Source organism: Mytilus trossulus, chromosome 5 (assembly GCF_036588685.1).
Source record: "Mytilus trossulus isolate FHL-02 chromosome 5, PNRI_Mtr1.1.1.hap1, whole genome shotgun sequence".
Classification (NCBI taxonomy): Eukaryota; Metazoa; Mollusca; class Bivalvia; order Mytilida; family Mytilidae; genus Mytilus; species Mytilus trossulus.
The window spans coordinates 43,724,150-43,738,163 of NC_086377.1; the positions used below are offsets into that span (position 1 = coordinate 43,724,150).

General features: G+C 34.3%; 1 protein-coding gene across 1 annotated transcript in view; it reads left to right on the plus strand.

Annotated features, from left to right (window-relative positions):
- The first annotated feature begins 2,545 nt into the window (after positions 1–2,545).
- Positions 2,546–14,014, plus strand: part of LOC134718871 (Rieske domain-containing protein-like) — a 44,466-nt gene continuing 32,997 nt past the window's right edge. Inside the window, exon 1 of the mRNA XM_063581695.1 lies at positions 2,546–2,962. Coding sequence (XP_063437765.1) covers positions 2,770–2,962 — 193 coding nt within the window. The 5' untranslated portion in view covers positions 2,546–2,769. The remainder of the gene's footprint in view (positions 2,963–14,014) is intronic.

Below are 14,014 nucleotides of genomic sequence, written 5' to 3' on the forward strand. Positions count from 1 at the left end.
GACGGGGCCATTCGTGTCGCTTTGACACATCTAGTTTTTATTTGAAAACATGCAATTTACTACAGTAACACTTTCTGATTTAATGTACATTTTTCCAGAGACAAAACAGATTTCCCTAGGACTTTGTAAAAAAAATTTAATAAGACATAAAAATAAATTAGTTGATATAAGTACATAAAAAAACTTGACATAACAAAAGAACCAGTTTCAATAAAAAATTATGAAGTATCAACAAATTAAAACAATAGTGATAATTGATGATACAAATAAACCAAAATGACTTTTATATTTTTAAATTAACACATGTTAATATAGTGATAATAATATATATAAACTAATATGACTTTGTTATTTACAAGACAGTCTAATTCACGCTTTTAAAAGTAAGATTTTTCTACCTCAGGAATCGATACCTTAGCTGTATTTGGCAAAAACATTAGGAATTTCGGTCCTCAATGCTCTTCAACCTCATACTTTATTTGGCCTTTTTAACTTTTTTGGATTCGAGGGTCAACATTGAGTCTTTTGTAGACAAAACAATGCGCGTAAACATTAAATGAAATCCTGGTATCTATGATGAGTTTACTTATTTAAAAGATCAATAAAGACATAATGAATATGCTATAGAAGGCGAAGCTTGTTACGTATACAGTAAACGTCCATTTTCGAACCGACTTGGCTATGTTGTATACACCCTGCACAACCAATTACAAACAGTACTACCGGATAGCCATACATGTGGTTCTTTATCCCAGGTATCCCTTGGGGTTAATGTTGTGTTCATATTACTATTTTTTTTTACATATTACACTTATAACTTTCAAAGGTTTTCTAGGCGGTAGTGATAAACATTCAGTTTGCGTAGTTTGTTGGTTTTTTTTCTAATTTCAGTTCATTTATATGTTTCGGAGTTTTGTGACGTTCATTTTCACGGAACTAGAGCACTTTTTCGTTCAGGAGGTAACTGAAACCCGCTTCAGGTGCGGACATTTCTCGATATGTAGGAACACGTTCGTGGCCTGCTCTTTCGTCGGGTTGAATTGTTGACATACTCCCCATTCTCATTCTCATTTCTATTGCGCACAAACAAATTAAAAAAATTGAACTCTTTAAACCAAATCTACGTTAAATGTACCGATGTGTAAAACCATAACAACTCATCAACTATACTAGGCTTTTTTCTGGTGCGTTTATCACTCTTTTTTACGTGTACGTATATGCAACTAAAGGCTCGTCATTTGTGCTCATAACAAAACATTTGCATGTAGAGAGCCATTTAAACACGAAACAACAGAAAATTTCCAAAACTGGCCTTGCGTGAACTTTGTGCTCCAAGCACTGAGCAAAGTTTTACGACTTCAACCCCTAGTGCCAAATAAAAATAAAACTATCTATGTCTAGACAGACATACTTTTAACCCCGCCGCATTTTTGCGCCTGTCCCAAGTCAGGAGCCTCAGGCCTTTGTTAGTCTTGTATTATTTTAATTTTAGTTTCTTGTGTACAATTTGGAAATTAGTATGGCGTTCATTATCACTGAACTAGTATATATTTGTTTAGGGGCCAGCTGAAGGACGCCTCCGAGTGCGGGAATTTCTCGCTACATTGAAGACCTGTTGGTGACCTTCTGCTGTTGTTTTTTTATTTGGTCGGGTTGTTGTCTCTTTGACACATTCCCCATTTCCATTCTCAATTTCATTTTGTGTTTCGAAACTTGTTCAATATTACTGTGTGACGATTGGTCCTCCTGCTTAGGAAATCTTGTCATGGTATTTTAAAAGAAAACTTCTAAATGAATGCTTAAATTGAAAAAAAACAATAAAAGTTGAAAGACAACCACTGTCAGCATGTCGGTTTATATGGATTAATGTAATATCAAGTACACAAATACAGCCAAAAACAAAAACAATTGAATACACCATCGATTGAACATTTCGAGTGCACTAATATGCAGAGATACGTGTTTATCTACGGATAAATTATCACGTTGTGATTGGTTTAAAGATGTCACGTGGTGACCCCCTATGAGACCGTAGGGGGTTGGTAAATTTCATAGGGGGTCCATGACGCGTTCATGGTGACGACATTTATTGATGTTGTGTTTTATTGTTTATTTTTCAACAAAACGCAGAATAAAAGTACAGCGTGCGATAAATTCGTTATACGGTTAACTACAGTAAACTGACCCCTTACGGATCTATAGAGCACCATCCGGCCTCACCCCTATGGATTTTACTAACCCTCTATAGATCCGTAGGGGGTCAGTAGCGAATCATATAACTTATAATGTAACATCGAGATCACCTATAAAACAAAACTAGTTGAAAATCTCTTTTTTTACCTACCTGACTCATTTAATATGCGTAATCAGACGAATCAAACTGACTTGAAAATACTTTTGATACATGATTAAAGAAAATTATTGAGAATTAGACTCGGCGATTTAAATCAATAGCAGACATGACATTGATATAAGTCATCATTTACTTTAGTTTAATTACATCACTATAGTTACCGTAAACATCACTATAGATACAGGTGGCGTATTGATCGTTTCTTGGTAAATATAAACAATGGTTTCTTCGCACATTGCTAGTTAACACTTACTCACTAGTAGTTATTTATCAGCCGTTATTAAAAAGAGAACTCGATTTGATGGGGAAATAATTGATTGAATCGATAAATGAACCGATGAATACGTTATAAAAAACATTTAAAGCATTATTATAATACTATTTTCATTTAAATAATATTGTGTTTCAACATAAGCATGGCAGAACCTAGAGATGTCCCAAAACCGGAAGTAGACGAAGAAAATAAATGGCGGTATGTTGGAGAAGTTAAGGAATTAAACAAGAAAAAATGCCATCACGTGCACGCTAAATCTGGAAAAAAATATGATGTAGCCTTATTTTGTGACGAAGGAAAATTCTATGCGATATCAGCATGGTGTTCGCACATGGGTGAGTACTTATGTTGTAAAATTACACGTTCTGTATCATTTTTAATTGTCGTCAACCTACCCCATGAAACAACGAAAACGTATGTCTAATGAAAAACAATGAAACAAGAGTAAGTTGAAAGAGATATATAATCGCTAGATTCAACTTATGTTTGTTAAAAATTAACACAATTTAGTGATACTCAAAGTGTTTATTAAACACAAAATAAAAAGTTACTAAAAGATTTTAAAAAAAACACAGATAACATATACAATTTTTGAATGCTTCGCACACTTGATAAATGTTCTATGTCTGGTAGCTAAATGTATTCATTGGCAATGGAAACTTATTTTTTTTTATCTCAGGAAGACATTTCGTACAAACATTTCGTACTAAAAAAGTATAATCACAACGCAATGACCGATTTTGCAAATAGACAACTACTGTCATAGCAATGTCAAGAAACATATTATACATGTTAACAAACTATAATCGATCAAATCCATTTAATATAACGATTTGGTCGTAACTCGAGGCAATTGCAATATTTTATATTCAGAAATGCAGTATGATTGCCATGATGGTGTATATAAAACAAATTAGACAACACAACATAATATTGTTGACACACAAATTTTTCACCATTTCTTTACTCTCCATCAACGATATCGACAGTTATATTTTCATCAATCATTTCTAAAACCCAAATGGTCGATAAAGATACTTGAAAAAGCACTCAATTGTGTTATTCTTAATCATTAATTCTCTCAAAGGTTTTATTATACATGTACATTTATTACCCTTGAACAGTTGCATATCTAATAGGACAATGACTTTGGATTCAAACAAGTCGTTTAATCAGATTTGCAATTTGTATATTTATAAACTGCATACTAAACTATACCATGAAAATTTCACAACTGAAATTCTATTTGATATAAATAAGGTTTGGTATGAGTGCCAGGAAAACCAACGGTATAATCTATATCAAAGTCGAGAAACGAGAGACACCTATGAATCCAAACAACAAACGACAACCACTGAACAAGATACCCTGACTTAGAACAGGTGCTCAAAAATGCAGCGTTCAGTTTTGGAATTGTATAGTATTTACATTATGTTACCCCATAAAGTAATGTGAAAAGAATCTCCCTTTTCTACACTCCTTATATCTGGTTATACTGAGAAATGGGGTCTTTCAGTTAACACCAAAAAAACAAAGATAGTAGTTTTTCGTAAAGGTGGGAAAATTAGTCTTACTGAGACATGGATTTATAATGGTAAACCATTAGATATTGTAGATCATTTTTGTTATCTGGGTGTGTTATTTCATTATAATTGTAAATTTTATATTACTCAAAACCACTGTGCTGAACAAGGCAGGAAAGCTATGTTTAGTATGAGGAAAAAGGCATTATCCTTATACCTGAACACTGTTACTTCTATAAGTTTATTTGACACTTATGTATGTAGTATTTTAATGTATGGTTGTGAAGTTTGGGGTGTTCATAGAGCACCAAATGTAGAAAAAGTTCATTTGGACTATTGTAAAACATTACTAGGTGTCAAGAGATCCACTTCTAATGTAATGGTATATTATGAATTAGGAAGATTTCCATTGTTATATGAGCGAAATTTTAGGATGCTCAAATTATGGACTAAAATTCACGGTAGTGAAAATTGTATTATAAAGTCTTGTTACAAAGAACTAGTAGCAAATAGCAATAAATGTAAAAACTGGGCCACTTGTATTAAAACAATTTTATATGATCTTGGTATGAATTATTATTGGGACAACCAATGGGTACTTTGTTTGGATAGTTCATTTTTACAATTAACCAAACAACGAATATATGATCAAGCTAAACAAGAGTTGCATTTTACGCTTGAAACATCACCAAAGTGTAGATTATATAAGTTTATTGTGTCAAATGTAGAATTACAATTTTATTTACAAAAATGTATTCCTGTAATAGCTCGTAAATGGATAACGAGAATTCGCCTGTCCTCACATAATCTATGCATTGAAACTGGTCGTTTTTATGGAATAAGTATAAATAGTAGAATGTGTATTGTGTGTGATAAAAATGTAGTAGAGGATGAATTTCATTTTATTTTACAATGTACAAATTATAATGATATACGTAAAAAGTTTATCAAGAAATATTATTGGACTAGACCGTCAACTTATAAATTAGTACAATTGCTTTCTGTTGAAAACACTAAGGAACTCTGTAATTTAGGAAAGTACTTACTCTATGCATTTAAGTGCAGGAATAATATTTAAGATCTATATGTTTATTATATGTAGTATGAAACTCACAAACTGTATAATATGTAACTGATATTTCTGACGTTTGTTATTTATGTGTATGTTAACGCTATACAACTTGTAAACTGTATATTTATGCATATTATACTGATAAACTGTATTGTTTAAAGTAAATAAAGAATAGTGGATAACTTCTTTTCATGAATGCTGAATTGTATAAAGTTTTAACACTTGAAATAGTTAATGATATTTGGACTGGACACAGGGACGCTATTGTAGAATTTTTCAGTTTGTTTTATAATAAGCAATATTAGCATGATTTTCTATTATTGCAAATGAAAACTCTTATCTTAATTTACCTTAACAGTTCATTCTAATAAATGGTATTTCCCTTTAAGCGACAAATTATTCAATACACAGTGGACAAATCATTGTGTTTGTTTGTCACTGATCATAGTCAATTACGTTTGCAAAATCAATTATTAGTCCTTGTATTCATCATATATTAAACACAGGCTAAAGACACAAGCATAAGCTTTTCAAAAAGGGCTATAGTCGACTCTTAGCTGATGAAAATGGAAAGTGCTCTCGCTTTGTAGATTAAGTAATTTACTAGAATAGCCACGTGCATCAATTAACCAATTTTACCACACACGCGAGGTCACACATTATGAAGTAGTATATATCGTTTAACGTTGTTGCTTACGAAACTCCAGACGATTTGACTATTTAAAGATAAAAGTTACCTGTGTATGAATGATTAATGACCAGACAAAATCTAATTGCTAAAATAGAGAGGACAAACCCGATGCTCTACGGGATTGAAGGACATTTACTAGGTTTGGATTGTCCTAACCAATCAATAAACTTTGATTATTCATGTCTCGTAATATCTTCCAATCAGGTAGCAAGAAAAATTCACGCACTAACTGTCCATCGTTCAATTCTTAATATCGACTCTAGTCGATACTCGATACGGATGGCGTTGTTAAATTCCGTCTAAAACATCCCTTTTTTCCTTGTCGATACTGAATGACAAAAACGAATAATAATAAAACGTGAAAATGTTTGTTTTAAACAGATCGAAATGACACAGAATAAAAGATAGTTCGATTTACGAAAAAAACAATAAAACATAAAATAAAATGTTACAACCAGCAAAAGTACGAGAACCACTGAAATTGAGACTTACTATGTGTTTACGGTAGACAAATGTATTCCTCCTTTAGTGGGTTAACTAATGGCAATGTGACCAGAGCTTCTTTGACAATGCGACACATAAATACCGTCAGCACTTTGTGCAACTAGTCTTGCATTAGAATGTGTTTACGGTAGAAACATGTGTTCCCCCTTCAGTGTGTTATGGCAATGTAATCCAAGTTTCTTTGACAATGCGACAAATTAATATCTTCAGCACTTTGTAAAACTAGGCTTGCATTAATATTAAACATAGCATTGGTTAGTTAAATATTTTATTTTTATCGTTGTCATATGTTATTGTTGTTGGTTGCCTTTTACTTAAGGTGGTATATAACACTACAGGGATATACACTGTAAAATCAGCAGAACGTTTTAATAACGTTGTGTTTTTAAGGTAATATTAAGCTTCTCAATGATCAAAATAAAAATGTAAGTGTTTGTCAAACTGCTAGTATATAACCAATGTAATTTTTCTGATTAAACGTTTGGTTCAATTTTTTTGAAATTTTTATATTTTAGTTGAAGGGTCAAAATCAATACATTGTAAAAAAATGAGGAAAATTAAAAGAGCCAAATTAATTTTAGTTGAGGTATTAGGTACCACCTTAAACATGTTAAAAGATTTTTCGTTTACTGTTTAGTCTTCTATCGGGCCGTTGATTTATTTGTTTTTTGTTTAATTTGTTCATCCATTTTGTCATTTCGGACCCTTTTTAACTGATTAAAGGTAATGAATGTTTGCTCATTATTGATGGCCGTACGTTGACCTATAGTTGCTTTAACTTCATTATGACTGTGTTAGATAGTTATCTTAATGACAATCATATCACTTTTTCTTATAATAGTCAATAAACGTGCAAAGCACAGAAACATGATACATGTCTTTCTTCCGCACAAGATAAATCAATGTTTTCTCGGACTAGTGTGTGACCTTCAAGTCTTACGGCAGTATATCGAAATTAATGTAATGAGAAAATAACGATCAGCAAAAACAGGTATTAATAATCTTTAATATTGTGTTAATTTGTTATAATATCGATTTCATAGCTACATTATATCAATCTGCTGTAACAAAGATTCCTGACAACGTTCCGTTCTATGACAGTTCAAATAATGATTTATTCATGACACAAAATTACCAAAATCGCCTCAGTTGTCAATTTTGGCTTATTTTCTACGGCTTTTGTATCTACAGTAATCCAATACAAAACAACAGACAGTCTGGTAGAAAGTAGTACATATTTAACACAAAATAGTTCCTACGCATGAGTGTAACTTTCAAAATATATAGAATATTTAGGTATTGTTGGTATCAAATGAAAGCTGAAGGACTGGTGATCATTGTAGAACACTTTTGGACTTTTAATTTTGAATATTAAAAAAACTGCACCAAATTTTAAAAAGAGGGTACATTTAGTCTGTTTGTCAGATCTGAAGTACCTGTTTTGGTACATCCGAAATTCCGGGAACCAGTTCTTTCTTATATGCAATGTAAGGTATGTTGATTTTTTCAGTAGAAGACACCATAAAGTGTTGCTTTGACATGCAATGATTGCCACTTTATTTGAACTTAAAATGAAAGAGGTGTGCCTGGTTGAAATGGAGGAATTTAACATAGAAAGTAATGGGACCATGAATTAGTGGTGTACTTCCTTTAGTCCAGTGACGTCATTGCAACTATTTGATTATTACAATGTTGCCTAAATAATGCTATTGTATTGCTTTTAGATATGTTTCACATTTTGTTATCCTCGCTGCTTTGTATAGCCTTCTATTTTGTATGTTATTCTCATTGTTGAAGACCTTATTGACCGTCAACATCCCTTGACCGCTTATGTGATTTTTTTATAGCGAACATGCCTCAAATGTGGGTGTAATGAATACGATTTTCCTGTGCACAAGCCAAATATTTTAAAATTAGTATGTATTTGCCGATACTCATTATATGGAACATAAAGGGACGTAACTCCACTTCTAACCGTGTATGAAATAAGCCCCGCCTCCCTTCTAACATAATATCAATTATATACGATTTCCACGAGGACGCTTTTAACCAATCATATTTCTAGAAATGTATAGGAGGTTTGATAATTGCTTATACTCCACTCATGAACATGGAATTAAGGAGCAAGAGCAAAGACTGGTAGGTTTGAAGTCAGAATTATGTGTTCAGTTAGTGACATACAGTATGTTCACGAGTACGGTTGCCTCCTGAAATGAGTTAAGCACGCCAATAAGTGTGTCGTTCTGGTACAGAGCAGAGTTTAATACTACTGCCTTAAAAAAAACCAAACACATGGTTCTTAGAAAGAAGTTGTTCCATTTCTATAAATTTGTGCGATTATAAGTTAAATGACCTTGTTAAGAAAATTTCATTACAGCACTTTCAAATGATCACTTAAATGAGGGATTACTCTTCAACTTTGTACTTGTTTGGCTTTATAACTATTTTGATATGAGCGTCACTGATGAGTCTTATGTTGACGAAACGCGCGTCAGGCGTACTAAATTATAATCCTGGTACCTATGATAACTATTGGTACTCGTTTGTGGAATAGTTCCCCATTCGGTTGGTTGTCACAAACCTGACAATACCAGGTCTCCTTATTTTTATACCATTATAAACCTATTTGTAATTTAACTGGAGATACCAGAAACTTGATGATATATCGTACATGATTTCTGTCTTTAATTTCAAACATGATTTTAGAAAAACAAAATAAATGCACCCACATAATTTCCTACTAGACTCAAGCTGGCAGCCACTTTTATCGGCCAATCAAGATAGCAGCCACTTTTTTCCAGCAGCCAATTTTGGTGATATGTCTAAAAACCAAAAAACTGAATGAGACGCAAACGTTCCAAAAATCGCTAAAAATTAGTTAAATGCAATCTAACACCGGAAATCGACGATTTTACGGCTTGTACTGGTTCTAAAAGCATTTCATTCCGTTTAAAATATGTATGTGAAGCTAGCGGTCTGTTCGTTATTTGTTATTCGATAATTGATATTCAATATCCAACCGGCTGCTAGCAGTCGGTTAAATATTCAAATTTAGTTGAAAATCATTAAAAAGCATGAGGAAAGGCTACTCCGGAAATCGTTTTATGACTCCTTCAAGCTGTCGTTAATTTTCGTTGTCCTCGAATATAAACCATTATATAAGTTGCATATTTTTCTTTATTTTATATAGAGTTGTATCAATAAAATGACACCAAAGATGTTATTTGATATACATGTATTATATAACAAACAAAAACAAAAACCATCACTCCAAAAATATTTAAAAATAAAAAAATAAATATGTATGGAAAGCCAAAAAAAAAAAAACAGAAATGTTTAGTGAAAACCTACCGAGGACAGCTTAAATAAGGTTAAACCCGGGCGACTTCGAACCTCTGTGGTGGCTAGACGGGCCCGGATCCCAGAAAAATATTTAAGTGGGGAATAGCCTGGTTCAATACCTTTAAAATGAGCTAGGTCCGGTTCGGAACTTTGCCGTCGGTATATGTCGAAAAGTACCGAATGTGTGTTTTGTATGGAAAATACGTAAATGGGCGACTTTGAACCTCTGTGGTGGCTAGACGGGCCCGGATCCCAGAAAAATATTTAAGTGGGGAATAGCCTGGTTCAATACCTTTAAAATGAGCTAGGTCCGGTTCGGAACTTTGCCGTAGGGATATGACGAAATGTACCGAGTGTGTGATTATTAATGAAAATTTGCCATAAGGGCAACTTCGAACCTCTGTAGTGGCTAGACGGGCCCGGATCCCAGAAAAATATTTAAGTGGGGAATAGCCTGGGTCAATACCTTTAAAATGAGCTAGGTCCGGTTCGGAACTTTGCCGTCGGTATATGTCGAAAAGTACCGAATGTGTGTTTTGTATGGAAAATACGTAAATGGGCGACTTTGAACCTCTGTGGTGGCTAGACGGGCCCGGATCCCAGAAAAATATTTAAGTGGGGAATAGCCTGGTTCAATACCTTTAAAATGAGCTAGGTCCGGTTCGGAACTTTGCCGTAGGGATATGACGAAATGTACCGAGTGTGTGATTATTAATGAAAATTTGCCATAAGGGCAACTTCGAACCTCTGTAGTGGCTAGACGGGCCCGGATCCCAGAAAAATATTTAAGTGGGGAATAGCCTGGGTCAATACCTTTAAAATGAGCTAGGTCCGGTTCGGAACTTTGCCGTCGGTATATGTCGAAAAGTACCGAATGTGTGTTTTGTATGGAAAATACGTAAATGGGCGACATTGAACCTCTGTGGTGGCTAGACGGGCCCGGATCCCAGAAAAATATTTAAGTGGGGAATAGCCTGGTTCAATACCTTTAAATTGAGCTAGGTCCGGTTCGGAACTTTGCCGTAGGGATATGACGAAATGTACCGAGTGTGTGATTATTAATGAAAATTTGCCATAAGGGCAACTTCGAACCTCTGTAGTGGCTAGACGGGCCCGGATCCCAGAAAAATATTTAAGTGGGGAATAGCCTGGGTCAATACCTTTAAAATGAGCTAGGTCCGGTTCGGAACTTTGCCGTCGGTATATGTCGAAAAGTACCGAATGTGTGTTTTGTATGGAAAATACGTAAATGGGCGACTTTGAACCTCTGTGGTGGCTAGACGGGCCCGGATCCCAGAAAAATATTTAAGTGGGGAATAGCCTGGTTCAATACCTTTAAAATGAGCTAGGTCCAGTTCGGAACTTTGCCTTAAAGATATTCTCATGAGTTCCGAATTTATGGTTGTTGAAGAATCTAAAAAAATGCGTTGTGTTTTCTATTTACGTTTGGCTGTCGTGATAGGTATAATGCAATAACATCATTCACTATAGCGTTACAGTTACAACGTTATCATAGCATAATGTTTGTACTTTTCGTATTTTTTTTATGTTCTGGGGGGGGGAGAGAAAGAAATTTGAAATATGTTAGGAACAATTATAAGAAAATGTAAGTTCACAATGTAGAGAAAAGAAATTTTAAATTAATGTCCATCTCAAATTAAATAATCTAGTTCCTTGACCTTAAGTGATCACAACTAAAGTTTATCTCATAGTCCATTCAGAGATATTTTTTCATCCACATACGGTACTAGCTTCACTAAGCGGTAATTTTCTTTTTGTTCCTTTCCTGTATCTATTTGGCTTCTTGACTCTACCCGTTGTAGGTGTGTTGGTTCGGACATTCTAGGTAGCAAGTTTATTCCTTGGAAATTTTCTTAAAAAATGGTTCATGTCTGATTTACTTTTTACGAACCATTGTGATGTGTCTTCTGGTCTTCTTTTGGCAACGGTCGTACCTGAAGGTATAATATCTGGAGGGTCATGTTTTCATAGCAACTTTGCCGTGGACTTTCCTTTTTTGTCAATAGCTTTGTCTTGTTTTCAATGACGTTTACAAGAGCTGTAGGTGTTGACGGATGGTTGGTGTTTCTATTGATTGGTCCTGATAACAAATATCCAATCTTTGACTGTACAGCGGGCGATCATTTTCCTCTTATAACTCTGTCCTTAATAATTGACCAGTAGTAGTCGGGTCCTATGAGTAAGTCAATTTCAAACGTTCTGTACTTAAATTTAAGGCCTTTCAAATGTGGCAAGTTCCTTGTAGTCTGTGAAATCTTGTTTTGAGTGTATCGATTTGGACTTTTTCTACTAGGTCGGTCTGTAACTGTATTGTTGCGGTGTCTTAGTTGCAAACCTTCTGGGATAAATTTCCTTACACAGACGGATGAATGCTTACTTTTCAGTTATTTTCTGAGTTATAAAAGAACACTGTGCCCCCTGGTCAAATATGAGGTTACTAAAGTACATTTTACTTCTTGGTCGTTATTTACAACTGATGTAGTTGGTGTTTTGAATGTGATTGCGTACCCATAAAAAATGCAGTGACTGAATCCATGATTCTTCCCCCGCTGCAAGTATTTCAATCTCTTTAGTTATTGATTTTCGTAGTTTTTTTTCAATATCAAACTATACCTCCTGTGTTCTCTTGCAATAAATTTTCTTATGTCCATTGGTAACTAGTCCAAAACTACAGGTACCAAAAGCGAACCATACATCCCAGACAAAGTTACTCTAATCCATGCACATATGTTTCAAGTTTGTCTCCGTAAGACCTCAAGCTAAATGTATCATTTGTCGGTGCGGGTAGCTTCTGAGTGATTTCATGTAAGCATAAAAAGTTCTGTGTGGATTTCAAAATCTTTCTCAAAGCGGCTGTCTCATAATTGGCGTGCGTAAGCGCAAATCCTGCTATGGTTAGGCGGGGCGGACCAGTAAAGTTGTGTTATTGATTTCCGGTAGGATTTTCCTCTGATGGAGTTCGTTCTCTAGTGTTTAGTGTGTAAACGGCTGATAAGTTTGTATTAATAGCGTTTGATGTCGGTTTATAGCATTCAGCGTAAGCTTTAATAGTTGACTTTTCTTTTAAATTAGAAGTATTGTTGCAGGATTTGATTGTTTGCTTAAGTTTTCGTATTTGCCTTTGTTTACTATCTAAATTAAACATATACTAGTATTCATCCGATTCTGTAATTTCTTGTTCAATGTGATCTTTCTGTAGGACTTCTTTCATCTTCTCGTTTAAATCATAAATAATCTTCTTTTTCTGGGTTACGGCATACTCTACGGCCTTGAATTCCTCCATTTTGACTTTTCAGGATTCTCCTTTAGCTCCTCGAGTTTGATCCAAAGCTTTGTCGCTGATGCTCTGTTGCCAACACGTATTGCCTAAAATTCGTTTCCATTGTTGAACAAATTTCTCGTCAGTCACGCCACCATAAATGTAAAAGAATCTCAATAAATGCATTGTGTTTTCTATATACGTTCAATCGTCGTGATAGCTAATGAATAGTGGCACTCACTATAGCGTTATGGTTACAACGTTACCATAGCGTAATGTTTGTATTTCGCGTAATTTCTGACATGATTATTATGAAAAGTCTGTTAAGGCACAATAGTAGTCAGAATTGCCATGATCCAAGAAAAATATAACAGCTCGGAACTTCGCCTTAAGGATATGACAAGAAGTACCGAATATGTGGTTTGTAAGTAAAATACGTTACATGAATTTCGGAACCACTGTAATGGCCAGGTGGCTCAGGATTATATAAAAAAAAAAGTAGTGCATAGCTTGGGTCAATACCAGTGGTGTAGAATAGAGAGTGTTGCCACACTTTTAAATTTGTTAACTAACAGCGAACGTGAAAGAAGGAAGGTGACAGTGAAAAAGAAAGTGACGTCATATTAGTAAGTAAAAGTAATGAAGTAACATTATACAGGTAAAGTAGTGTCATGGTGTAAAGTTAAAGTAGTCTAATTTAAATCCGTTGAATAGCGGTAAGGTGTTTAACGTTTTATGGTAAGGTGTTTTACATTTTATGGTAAGGTGTGTAAGGGTAAGGGGTGTTAGAGTTAGAATTTGAATAGGAGTACGGGGTGGTGTTTTTTAAATCGAAAAAAACACACCAAAATATCGAAATATTTTTTATTGAGATTACGATGGTATCTTATAATCAATATCATTTCATTGATCTGAATACCTTTGATACAAAAGAACAAAAATAAATGGAGGAACCTGCCAACAAGTGAAGTGAAC